The sequence below is a fragment of the Lepeophtheirus salmonis genome, chromosome 14 (assembly GCF_016086655.4).
Source record: "Lepeophtheirus salmonis chromosome 14, UVic_Lsal_1.4, whole genome shotgun sequence".
Lineage (NCBI taxonomy): Eukaryota > Metazoa > Arthropoda > Copepoda > Siphonostomatoida > Caligidae > Lepeophtheirus > Lepeophtheirus salmonis.
Window position 1 is genome coordinate 5974920 of NC_052144.2, and position 13313 is coordinate 5988232.

A 13313-nucleotide genomic window follows, 5' to 3' on the forward strand; every position below is an offset into this window, starting at 1 on the left:
TACAAGTTTAATTAGAGTTTTTTGTTTTTTTTCTAGTAATACAAAATAATATATGCCTAATCTTTTATTGCAAAGACAATCAAATTGTAGCTCGTTATAATTCTTTGGCTACTCAAAAGATCAGAATATTTAATGATAAAACTATTAATGACTGAAATAATAAATATTTTTCTGTCTAGAGTATTGCAATAAAATTTACCTAGAGTGGAAACATTACATAATAAGAGAAGAAATAAAAAAATATTTCTTTTACTTATTGTGGGACTGATAATTATGAATAACATCATTTCGATATGGGCAGAGATGTAATTTTTGTAAAAAATACAGTTTTGTTATTTTATATTTACATTGAGCCCTGTATACACGTTCGATGCTACATACAAAATCCTTCGGAGATTTCATTAATATCCCTACGTTGTTATTTCGCAGATCAAAAATACCCTGTTTCAAATATCTTGACTTCAAAAAATTTATACATCAAATACTTTGCTCTATAAATATTGATATAATTCGGGACATTTAAATTATATTCAAGTATGAATATCCAGAAGAAAGATAATACCAAATAAAAGTGCTTGATTCGTGATAGTCTCCTCTTTATATGATATTACCATCAATGATCTTTGAAATTGTATATAACATACATTACATATAGTGCAAATGACTTATTGATTTATGAAATATATATGTAATATAGCATCTTGTCTATAAATTCATAGCTATTTTTGGGTTACTGTCTTGAAATCTTTGAAATAAGAATGAGTATACGTTGGAAATAAAGAAAAATAATAACAGTAAAATTTGATAGAACCAAGGTTAGTAGAATAACAAGGTTATACCATAATGTGTATACGACTGATGTTTGACATCCCCCACGCTTTTTAATATTGACGTCATAGTGTACAAGTGGTTGCGGGTTTTGTCAAAATCTGTTTTTCTTGCCCTGCAGTTGATACGATACATTAAATTGAAAATTCTAGTAATCGTGACGTCATAGACTATGATTGGTTGCGTGTTTTGTCAAAATCTGTTTGTCTTGCCAAGGAATCGGTACAATACATCAAATAGAAAAATTATAGTAAGCCCGATCACATGATGGTCTAACCTTGTACTTCTATAAACTTTAGAGAGAACTAACATTTATAAGAATTAAAATGGATTGCGTAGAACTTTCAAAAGTAATTTTTTAGAATTTTGTAAATGTTTTCTCTACTAATAAGTAATAACATCGCTAGTCACTTCTTTTTTTTTTTTTTTTTGGTTACTGTAGCTCCCCCGCCCCCGCTCCCCAAAAAAACAAAAACAACACCAACAACATATTATGATATGTTGTTGATATGTACAGGGTATTAAGATCAACCCGTGTAGTGTTCAAAATCCTATCGATTGTCACTGAGGCCACCTTTTTTCCCAGATTTACTTAAAAATTAACTTTAATTGTACCTGTGAACATTGAGAATGAGCTCATTTGATATACAGACTTCATCATCAATCCAAGTCTAGATACAGTTCCGTAAGAAGGATCATTTGTTGAGGAGATAGTTCATTCGCACGTTGGTTATTGTCTCCTTGATGGAGACAATCAGAGAGTCCCTGGTGGCATGAGGGGTTTGGTTTTTTTATATTCATCGTCCCCCTAGACAAAATAGTCCATTCAGACAGCTATTAAGGTGGATATTTCCTTCGAAATGAAGTCATGGAAGTGATCATTCACACACTTCAGCGACTTGTATGACAAATAACAAGATGTTGATTCTTGTAGTCAGACAGAATGCCGATCTCTTACAATTTACTGGATCAAAGGCAGCACAACTTTCTCTCTCACTTTAAAATAGATGCCTATGTTGACCGTCAGATCAGTTTTGAAAATGTGAGGAAGCAAGACATCACCCTCACTTTTTTTGCAACTGATGACAGATCTGAGATCATCAGTCCCCAAAAGAGACTAACAAAACTTTTGTATGCTTCGGACTTTGATAGCAGTCACATTTGAGACCTCCCAATTTGAAATCTTATTGTTCTGAACAAAAATCATCGTCACGGGGGAATGTTGTTCCTTAATTGTAAAATAATTCTTTGTTATAATTGGAGCTGGTGAGCCATGATTTCCAAAAATTCACTGAAGTTGGTTAATCCAATAAAGTTTATGTTGTAAAAAAGGTGAAATTAGACAGCTGCATCAAAACTAAATTGCCGGGTCTATTTACATATGTTACAGTGTTTATAATTTCTTGGGTAAAATAAATTTTACGATAATATCGTTTGATCATTAATAATAACAAGAGCAAGGCTATATTTAAAAATATACTTATAAGTAAAATAATTTAGTCATTGCATAACATTAAAATGTGTATGAATTTTGTAAGAATACTTAATGGAATCTAAATTAAATTGAAAAATAAGTATGAGGATTAAATAATTAAATGATCAGAGTACAAAAAAAACCAAAAAAAAAACCAAACATTCAACATATTCTTTCAATAATAATCATGTTAGAACTAATTAAATAATAGATTAAAAAAGATTATACCACATGGACTTTAGTCTCTTGTTTAAAGAAGACCATAGGTTTGCAAGAATTAGTGAAGGAGGAAAAAAAAATTAATATTTTCATGCGTTCAAACATTGCTTGAAACATCCGTAAGCGTACGTAAAAAGTATACATATTAAGTGAAGAAATGGAATGTGCAGAACGAAGAAGAATACAAAAAAATACGAGTTCCTCTGATAATTACGCCTCTCAGGTCAGTACAAGTTTTTTCTACTTCTATTTTGCTAAAGTAGGAAAGAAAAAACAACGAAGATGAGTACTATATAAAGTATGGGATATTATGTGGATCAACATTCATTAGCATTTCATCTGCCAACCGGTTAAAAAGATTGAAAAAACCCTCGTACAACATGAAGGTCTTCATTGTTTTAACCGCCGTCTTTGGACTTGCCCTTTCTGACAAACCCTTAGGTGGATACGGAGCCCCTCCTCTTAGTACTTATGGAGCCCAACCTTTGGGCGTGTACATTAGTGGTGGAGCCAGTGGTGCTCTTGGTGGAGAAGGTGCTAGTGATGCTGCTGCTGGTGGAAACGCAGAGGGTGAGTCTCCCATTCCTGGAGTACCTGGAGTAGACTACCCCATCTACAACGAAGTTCCAGAAACATCCTTCTCCTGTGAAGGCCAAGTTGAAGGAGGTAAATAAAATACGGATGGCTGATAATTATGTGAATGTCTTTATCTAATGATTTCTTATAGGATACTATGCTGATCCTGAGGCTGAATGCCAAGCTTTCCACATCTGTATTGCTGATGGTGAAGGAAGTTTGTTGAAAGCATCTGCTCTCTGCCACAACGGAACCATCTTCAACCAAGAAATCTTTACTTGTGACTTGTGGTCCAACTTCAACTGTGCTGATGCCGAAGGTTTGTACTCCAAAAATGAAGAGCTCGCTGCCGCAAGAGAAGAAGCTTCTGCTGCTTTAGCTGCTGCTGCTGCATCATCAACTGGTGACGTTTCTGGTGCTTCGTTCACTGCTATTGGTTTTGGTGTACCTAGCTCTCCTCTTCCAGTCCCTGTTGCATCTGCTGCTGGCGGTTATGGTGCTCCTACTGCTCCTCTTCCTGTTGCACCTGCTGCTGGCGGTTATGGTGCACCTACAGCTCCTCTTCCAGTACCTGTTGCACCTGCTACAGGCGGTTATGGTGCTCCTCCAGTAGCTCCTCTTCCTTCTTATGGAGCTGCTCTCGCTTCCTACGCTTAAAAACATGAGCAATACTACGCTCGTCGACTGCCTTAATATATATTGTTCTAAATATCAATCAAAAAGTTTTAATACCAACAACGTATTTGTGATCAAAATGTTTTAGGTGTCTATTGTACGACAAATAAGTTGATTTTATTATTTTAAATACATCTTCTTATGTATTTCTATATTTTGTGAATATGGTATGAATATAAAAATATTTTAAATATAAATGAGTCTTTTTGTACAAAAATTTGAAATCTTGGATGTATTCTCATATTTCCCTCCTAAACTTAAGTGATTCCTGAGGACAAGGTTAATATGTTCTCTCTTTGTAAGTAGAACTGATAGTTATTTATAACTATTTTTATAGTTAGACAAAGATTATATGTAATATATTACATATGAAGGATGAATATGATTCAAATGTAGGCCATCTGTTATCTCCTTTACTATCATATATGTAGTTCATAAATCCTATAATCAAGTTGATAATCATTTATGAATTAACAAATCATAATGAGTCAATTGAGTATTGATACGTATAGTAGATATTAGATACCATTGAACACAAGTTGATTATCAACCTAATGTCTCTCCCCCCTTTCCCTGAAAAAAATTACATAACAAATTAGAAACTTGTTTCTTTTTTCATATTCCAGAGCTCAAAGACTTTTTTGGTGATTTAAAACAATAGAATAATAATTTATATATATATTCAACAATTAACGGTTCTCAAAGTTGCTTAATAGTTTGATCCCTTTCAGAATTATTTAGAAAGTAATTCCTCGCTAGATGGCTTGTTATTACTTACTGATCGACCCCGAGTCCCTTCCTCTTTTTACCCCATAAGATACGAACTCACAACTTTTTTCTTATGCTAAGACCTTTCATCATCTTTTCAATTGCTCCAATGTTGTGGTTAAATATATCGAAAGAGTCAAAATCCATCTTTTTTTATTGCAGTAAAATTATATATTATTTGCATAGCAAAGATCTTTCCTTATTATTAAGAGGTTGCGATAGTTAAATTTCAATTTTCCGCCTACACTGTCTCTAATTTTTATTAGAAAAGTATAATGAAAATTTTTATTAAAAATACTTTTAGCAATACATCTTAGAAAGAATTATTTACTATGGCTGCCAATATCACAGCTTCAACAAGAGGTCGGAACTTGGCATAGGTTGGCACAATATCATTGCAGACGTATTGTCCCATTGCTTCTTGATGATGACCTTGAGATCCTGCACATTTCTGCATGATGTCTTCCCAACCTTGCTGTCTAAGAAGCTCCCCACACTCAAGTCGAGGGGATTGAGATCAGGACTGGAAGAGGGCCAGAAGGTCTTGTCCGATAAGTCAGCAAAGTCCTCTTTGCAGAAGTTATGTTTCTTCAAGGTGTTATAGGTGGGGGAACCCATATTTGTTCTCAGGATGGTTAGCCTTCAGCCAGGGCAAGATTTTCCTCTTCAGGACCTTATAGTAGACATCAGCCCTGATTTTCTCATTGGGGTTGAAGAAGAAGGGATCCATTTTCTTCTCATCACAGGCCACGACTCCCAAGTACATTGTTTGGGCTGGTTGTTTTGTCCTGCGACTACCCTGAACTTCCTCAGGTGATGCTGCTATAAATATGTCGTTTCTGAAGTTCAAATCCTGGTCGACTGTGAAGATCTTCTTTTCTAAAAAAAGATATTTACAGTCGACAGACGACTGTTCATGTAATTAAGGTACTTTTGCATCTCTCAAGCCTTAAGGCCTTCACCCGTTCGGTGAGGAGATGGCTTGGATACCTGGCAAAGCTCTTAAGTACAATTTTATCATGAATTGCCCTCCTGATGGTGATTTTGTCCACATTGAACTCGTCAGTCAAGCGGCAAATGGATGCTGTTGGATCTTCCTTGATCTTGGGCTCCAGGGAATTGACAAATATTTCATCTCCCTTCAAACTCTATCCTCCACCTCCTACATTCCTCTTGACTTTTTCCCAATTCTCCTTGGCCACCCTGGTGTTCTGGACTGTCCCCACGGTCACATCGACAAGGGTTGACATTCTTTTTGGATCAACATCAGTGTCGAGAAGATACGAAACACTTTATCTTTTTTATTCCTGTTCAATCATTTTTCGTCCAATTTTGATCAAATTAAGAAAAAGGGCAAGAAAAACAACAAATGTTTTGGAACACTGCTTGAAATTTCACTGGAACCTTAATTAGTACCAAAAAAAATCTTAATTTTAATGACACAGAAAATTTTACTGGAAACTTAATTTGTGCAAAAAAACGCTTAATTTTAATGACACATAAAATTTCCCTGTTACACTCTGTATATCATAATTCATGTCCGTATATGTTAGGATTAGAATAAAATATATGCTTGTATGTTGAAATGAATATTGTTTGTTTTTATTACTGAGTGATCTTTTGAAATAAAGTCCTCATTACTGTAAAGAAGAAATCCATGTAAAGAAAAAATTATTATGATTAAAAAAGAATTAAAGCATTATTGTACATCTTTGCTGTAAATTGATTAAAAAATGAATAAAATAAATATGTAGGAATTTAAATCTGATATTTTATTAACTTACGAATGATGGAATTTAAATGTAATAAGTTCTCTTCTTTGGAGCAGCAATTCATTTTCTCCCCACAAAATCATAAAACAACCAGTTGATATTAACAATGGGCTTTATTCAGTAGTACCATATGTATCGCTCCTACTTTTTGCTTGCACTCATCAGTTATCAGTAGTGCAGCGGCATTTTCAAAATTGGTACTAATCAGCAAGACTAGTGATGACGTGAGCGACGTTCTCAAGAACGAAGACATCATCAACCTCTACAGGCTGCTGGACAAGTTTCAGCAGTATTTTCCGCACTTCAAAAGCGACAACCCAATAATTGAGTTCACAAGGGATCTCTTCAGCTTTCGAGATGACAACTCCCCAAAGGAAAAAGAGGACATCGAATACCAGTTTCTTGTCCTGGTGCAAGATTCTGCAGCAATGGCTATTTTTGTGGAGAAAAGCCTGCAGGTAATCTGGGCCACTATGTATGGAACATTGAGCCAGTCGTCAAGGCAAAACAAATGCAAAAGTCTCATGCGTCTTTTTTTTGTATTTATATTTTTATATATATAGGAAAAAACATAATGAATCTTGTAATATGTATTTTATTTCCATGTGATAACTGTAAGTATAAAATATAACAGGTATATGCAAAAAATATTAAGGTGTCTAAAATGGTAAAAGAAGCAAAGCCTATATTTACGTACAAAACATTGCATGAGTTAAAATTGAATCTGTCGAAGACCAATACAGTTGTGGTAAATTGAGAGTTGGCTTAATTAAAAGATGTGGAATTGGGGGAAAAAGGTTAAGAACCACTGGTCTAGAATACTTCATGTTAATATAGCTCATTTCTCCACGACATCTCTCTTATTCTCTCGGCGTTACTGGTTCCCTATGGTTTGTGTTTAATCACCTCGTATGATAAAACAATGGTTTACCCTTATTAAAATATAGCATCCATTGAACATAGCATTCAATCTTCTATCAGCAACACAGGCCTAATTAATGAAATATGTATTAATACAGGTGTGCGCGTCTAAAGCTGATCCCTCTTTTAAATTTTACGCCATGCACATATTCGTGATTTTATTGAGTTGAAACCGGTGTATACTTCGAGACAAGGGTATTGACTTGTTATAAACAAAACTCCAGCAAAATCTAAATAGCAATAGTGAAACAACAGTCGATAGATAATATGGAGAGGTGTCGAGTCGCAATTTTGGAACTTTCCGCGCGGGGAAAAACTCCCACTGAAATTGCCAATGTTTTGAACTGCAGCCACACCACCGTTTACAGCGTGGTAGCCAAAGGGAACAGCTAATCTCTTTGGCAATAACTATTTCTTCCTTATTTAAAAAGTTTAGTACTGAAAATCCAAAGGACTTGCGAGTTAAGGACTTGTCCCAAAAGAATAATAGAACTGTCCTTAAGAAACTCGACGGAATCAATATGTTGATACAACACTATGTATTGTATATTTCCTTTCCTAGAAACGATCCAGTATCGAAACTACCCACATGGAGTTCGTCAGAATAATTTATCGTGAGCGTGTTATCCATTGAGATATGTCGTTCAAGAAAGTATTTATTTAGTTTACTCGATGTTGACCTCGAAATTATAGAAATAATAGAGGAGCTTTCAAGGAGATACTTTACTTAGCTGATGTCATTGTTAGGAGCTCCTAAGGCCTAACGTGCAGACAACCAGGCTTTCAGATATACTATTATAATGAACACATAAATACCCAAAAATTATTACTCCTCTGAGATTATAAGTTTGAATTGTTCATTGTTTCAACAAATTATATCAATACTTAGACTGAAAGATGTATTTCCTAACCTAGGAAATAAAATAAATTAATTTGTTCAATATTATAAGATCGCCAACATTTGATGATTTATAAAAAGGTACATTTAAATTGTTAAGTCGTTCGTTTCCCTTGCCCTTAAATGGCTTTATTCATTTATTTTTGACTTGAGGGGATAGTCAAAGTCTATAACTATCGACAAATAGTAAGAATTTATTTTATACTCAAATATTATTATTGTTAATAAATCTAATATTTGTTAGGTAAGAATATTAAAACTTTAAAAATAGCAATAAAAGCAATAACATAAAAAAACAATTTTAATTATAAATAGTATATAAATGTGAAAAAAATAACAACTATAAATTGCTTGAGGTCATCTTCCCTTCTTTAAAGAAAGCTTAAAAGTATAAAATTCAAAATACTAGCCGATCCATTATAAAAACTATGCATGGAAATGTCAAAATATGGTCTTGGGAGGTGAATGATTTTTGTGATCAGATACTCTCGTTTCGTGGAAGAGCTTTTGTTTATATCCAGGATACGGGGGATTATTTATTCTTCTTGCTTGAAATTGTTATTCTCTCAATGAAAGAATAATCAAAACTATCTTAACTTGTACCTTTTTCAGGGACTTAAATAAATAGTTTCTGGAAACTTTTTTTCATGATTCCCATGTCTTGATTGCCTTTAAATGTAATTTTCTTTCTTAAAATTTATTACTGAATTTATTTTGCAACCTTTTTTTATTTTACATAAGTATTGTGTTTATTTTGACAAGAATAGTTCAAAAATTCAAAATCAAAATCCAAGTTCAAAATCATCAAAATTTACACTTTTTGATTTACAGATGTAAAGATATACAAAATTACAAATCTGGGTATGCATCAATCAAACTGTTTGACTGTTATACGCTAACGAATAACTTAATAGGCTAAAATTATTTTAAATACAATTATTGTTGTTGTTAACAGATAAATACGAAATAATAATGATAATATATATAACATTTAAAAAAACATTTTGGCTTAGCTTAATTTCACGATCAATAATAATACATGAAGTTTGCGTAATCATCTATTTTGGAATTTCCTCCAACACAATCAAAGTCAGGATTGGAGAACACATATTTTTACTTTTGAAAGATTTTCTATAAAACATTTGGCGTGTTTTATGGACAGAAGGAAGTTTTTCAACACGAGGCTCCAGTCTGATACATATTGCCTTTTAGTGGTAATCCCTGTATTTCTGAGGAATCAACACTTCTATTTAACTTTTAATTAGTTGTTTCTTTTGATTCTAGTAAAGGGAAGACATTCTCAATGGTAAAGTTACAAACTCTATACATTTTCATTCAGTCTTTTTACCACTCCAAACATTTCTGATGAGCCTACACATGTTTGTTAAGCAATTTTTTTTCCATAAATTAATGAGTTTTTGGTAAAAAAATCCAAATACTTGATGAAAAACTACACTCCTTTTATACCCTATATATTCAGAAACAAAACAAAGCTATATCCTATTGAAGTTAATGATGGTCTTGGTACTTATAGTGCTACCGACTCCCTCCTGTAAAAAAGATATACTTTATCCATAGGATGTGTTAAATGTATACTTTTTATCGTTAAAGAAAGCAAATTGTAAAAGTTATATCTAACACTTTTATGATTATTTCTTACGTGAGCTATGAAGGGAAAAAATTGAAACTAAAAGGATGGACATTTATCAAAATATAATTTTAAATTCAATTCATAACGTAGATTGAGAAAGTTAGTCTTTTTGATGACTTAACTTTGACAACAATGAAGTATCATTCACTGTTTAAGTTCAACTAACTCAGACAAAAGTAATTAACCAAATCCTCAAATAGGGCCAAAATATCTAAATAAATCCAAGGTAAAGAGTTTTCGTAAAAAAATACATATTCATATTAAAATATATTTATACCATATTCACAAAATATAAAATTATATATAAAATATGTTTAAAAATATATATATATAAACAGCTTATCTGTCATGTACTAGACACCTAAAACATTTTGATCACAAATATGATGTTGGTATTAAAACTTTTTGAGCGATATATATAACAATATATATTAAGGCAGTCGACGAGCATAGTATTGCTCATGTTTTTAAGCGTAGGAAGCGAGAGCAGCTCCATAAGAAGGAAGAGGAGCGACTGGAGGAGCACCATAACTGCCTGTAGCAGGTGCAACAGGTACTGGAAGAGGAGCTGTAGGTGCACCATAGCCATCACCAGCAGCAGCACCAGTGGCTGAAGCATCAGAATCAGTAGCAGCAGCAAGCTAAAGCGGCAGAAGCTTCTTCTCTTGCAGCAGCAAGCTCTTCATTTTTGGAGTACAAACCTTCGGCATCAGCACAGTTGAAGTTAGACCACAAGTCACAAGTAAAGATTTCTTGGTTGAAGATGGTTCCATTGTGGCAGAGAGCAGATGCTTTTAACAAACTTCCTTCACCATCAGCAATACAGATGTGGAAAGCTTGGCATTCAGCCTCAGGATCAGCATAGTATCCTATAAGAAATGATTAGATAAAGACATTCACATAATTATCAGCCATTCGTATTTTATTTACCTCCTTCAACTTGGCCTTCACAGGAGAAGGATGTTTCGGGAACTTCGTTGTAGATGGGGTAGTCTTCTCCAGGTACTCCAGGAATGGGAGACTCGCCCTCACCATTTCCACCAGCAGCAGCGTCACCAGAACCTTCTCCACCCAGAGCACTACCGGCTCCACCAAGAGCACCACCGGCTCCACCACTAACATACTCGCCCAAAGGTTGGGCTCCATAAGTACTAAGAGGAGGGGCTCCGTATCCACCTATGGGTTTGTCAGAAAGAGCAAGTCCAAAGACGGCGGTTAAAACAATGAAGACCTTCATTTTGAACTAGGGTTTTTTTCAATCTTTTTAACCGTTTGACAGATAAAATGCTAATGAATGTTGATCCATATAATATCTCATACTTTATATAGGAATCCTCTTCGTTGTGTTTTTTTTCCTATTTCATCAAAATAGAAGTAGAAAAAAACCTGTACTGTGTTAAGAGGCGTAATTATAATCGGACCCGGTATTTTTTTTGTATTCTTCTTCTTTTTGAAAACTATATTATTCAATTTGTAGTTTTACTTTTTCTATCCAACGAAATGCAAAATTCATTGGTATTAATTTAAATTATACAATACACGTAAAAACTATCAAATTCACGGGGACAATGGGATATTTTTTCAGGGGTTTAAAATTTTTATTAGATATATTACATATCATAGATGAGAGTAGGGGTGTTTAAATCATATTCAATTTTCGAAACCAAAAACACCTTTTAAGCATTAAAGTAACATTTTTTTTTATTTCCTTTCAAATTAATAAGAAGAAACTTGCGAATGTCGTGATCATTAAAGGCTTTTTAGCTTAAATCAATGGTTGTATACCACTTTAAGCTTATAAAATACATTTTTAAGGTCAAGTAAAAAGTCAACTTCTTCAACATTTTAATTTTAGCGTGTATACTAGGGTTTCCAATTTTAAGGGTGACCTGTTAATTTGATCTTCTGTTGGATTTAATCAAAAAGTTATGTTTGTAAATTTTGAGCCTTCAATGGGTGTTTTTTGAAATTTATAGTAATTTAAAGGGATTTTTTTGCACAACATTGTCTATTTGTAAAGGGATCCAGAAATTTTAATTTTAATGTTTATTTTATACTGCATATTTATGTACATTGTATTTCTTCAATCATAATTTATCTGGGAGATGAATTTATATTAGGTTACATCAATCCAAAAATATCCAAATTACATATTACTAATATTATAATAATCATTATAATATTTGGACAGGATTTTGATACCCTTCATCAATATTGACTTATTCATCTTTGATATTTATTTTATATTTTTTTCTCATACGTTTTAAAAAGCTTCCCTTATTATCTGTTGTTCAACTTTGATTAATTTCTTTTTTCTCTCCATATAATTTCTATTTACCCTTCAACTTAAAATAAAATCTAACACTGACCTCTGATTATTATTTGATTCCATTTGGAGATAAGTACAGAGGTTCTAATCGTTTAAGTATTTCTTTGGACTTCATTTTGGATTTTTTTTTCGAAATAAAAACTAAAAACAATTTAACACTTGAGAAATGGAAATTTAATGAAACATTTAAAATTCAAAAACATCCCTTTAAAACTAAAACTTGCAAAGTTCAGCAACATAACTTAAAAATAAGTTTCTAAATTCCTTCAAAACAGTTATTTTTAAATGGCTATAGAGGTCAACACGCCTTTGAAAGACTACAGCTTTACGAACATAATTTTCTCATTAAAATACAACACAAGATCGATTTATCAGGTAACCCTAAAAATTGGACACCCTAAAATATAGATTTGGAAGAAGTTGACGTTTGACCCTTTTTTGTGACCTTAAAACTGTACTTTAAAATGTCATATTACTTCTCTTTTCAGCATAAAATGGCTGTAATTATCACAACATTCGCGAGTTTCTTCTTATTATTATTTTGAAAACAGATTTATGAAATAAGCATTCATTAGTGAAAAAGTAATTTTTGGGGTAGGAGGGGGGCTACCGGCTCCACCACTAACATACTCGCCCAAAGGTTGGGCTCCATAAGTACTAAGAGGAGGGGCTCCGTATCCACCTATGGGTTTGTCAGAAAGGGCAAGTCCAAAGACGGCGGTTAAAACAATGAAGACCTTCATGTTGTACAAAGGTTTTTAATCTTTTTAACCGTTTGTTGCTCCATTAAAATCTGATGCTTTATATATGACTTATCTTCGTTTGTTTATTTTTTAAGTTTTTTTTCTATTTCATCAAAATCGAAGGAGAAATAAACATGTACTGAGCTGAGAAGCGTTCTCATAAAAGGAATCAGTAGTTTTTGTATTCTTCTCTGTTTTGAAAATTCCCTTATTTCAGCTTGTCTTTTTAAAATTTCCGTTTGATAAAATGTATAAGAGCAAATTTAAGTTAACTATTCAATATAAAAAGTTAACACTACACGGGAAAACAGGACTGAAAGAGTTAATACTTTTTAGACCGGTATTTTTACTCGATCATTCCAGGATTATGCCTTATCAAAGTTATTTTCGAAATTCAATTCAATTAAAATTCTGCTGCTTGCAATAAACTCTTACACAAATACCATTGTTAATTTCATA

At 33.0% G+C, this 13313-nt stretch overlaps 2 protein-coding genes across 2 annotated transcripts; one reads left to right on the forward strand and one right to left on the reverse strand.

The window, feature by feature from the left end:
• Positions 1 to 2835: 2835 nt before the first annotated feature.
• Positions 2836 to 3969, forward strand: LOC121129295 (uncharacterized). The gene is made up of 2 exons (XM_040725001.1): positions 2836 to 3187; positions 3249 to 3969. The coding sequence occupies exons 1-2, from the start codon at positions 2902 to 2904 to the stop codon at positions 3752 to 3754; spliced, it is 792 nt and encodes a 263-aa protein (XP_040580935.1). The 5' UTR covers positions 2836 to 2901; the 3' UTR covers positions 3755 to 3969.
• Positions 3970 to 10013: 6044 nt separating this feature from the next.
• On the reverse strand, positions 10014 to 11082 carry LOC121129435 (uncharacterized). Its single transcript, XM_040725161.2, has 2 exons — positions 10713 to 11082; positions 10014 to 10651 (listed from the first exon to the last, which is right to left on the reverse strand). The coding sequence occupies exons 1-2, from the start codon at positions 11017 to 11019 to the stop codon at positions 10407 to 10409; spliced, it is 552 nt and encodes a 183-aa protein (XP_040581095.1). The 5' UTR covers positions 11020 to 11082; the 3' UTR covers positions 10014 to 10406.
• Between the last annotated feature and the right edge of the window lie 2231 nt (positions 11083 to 13313).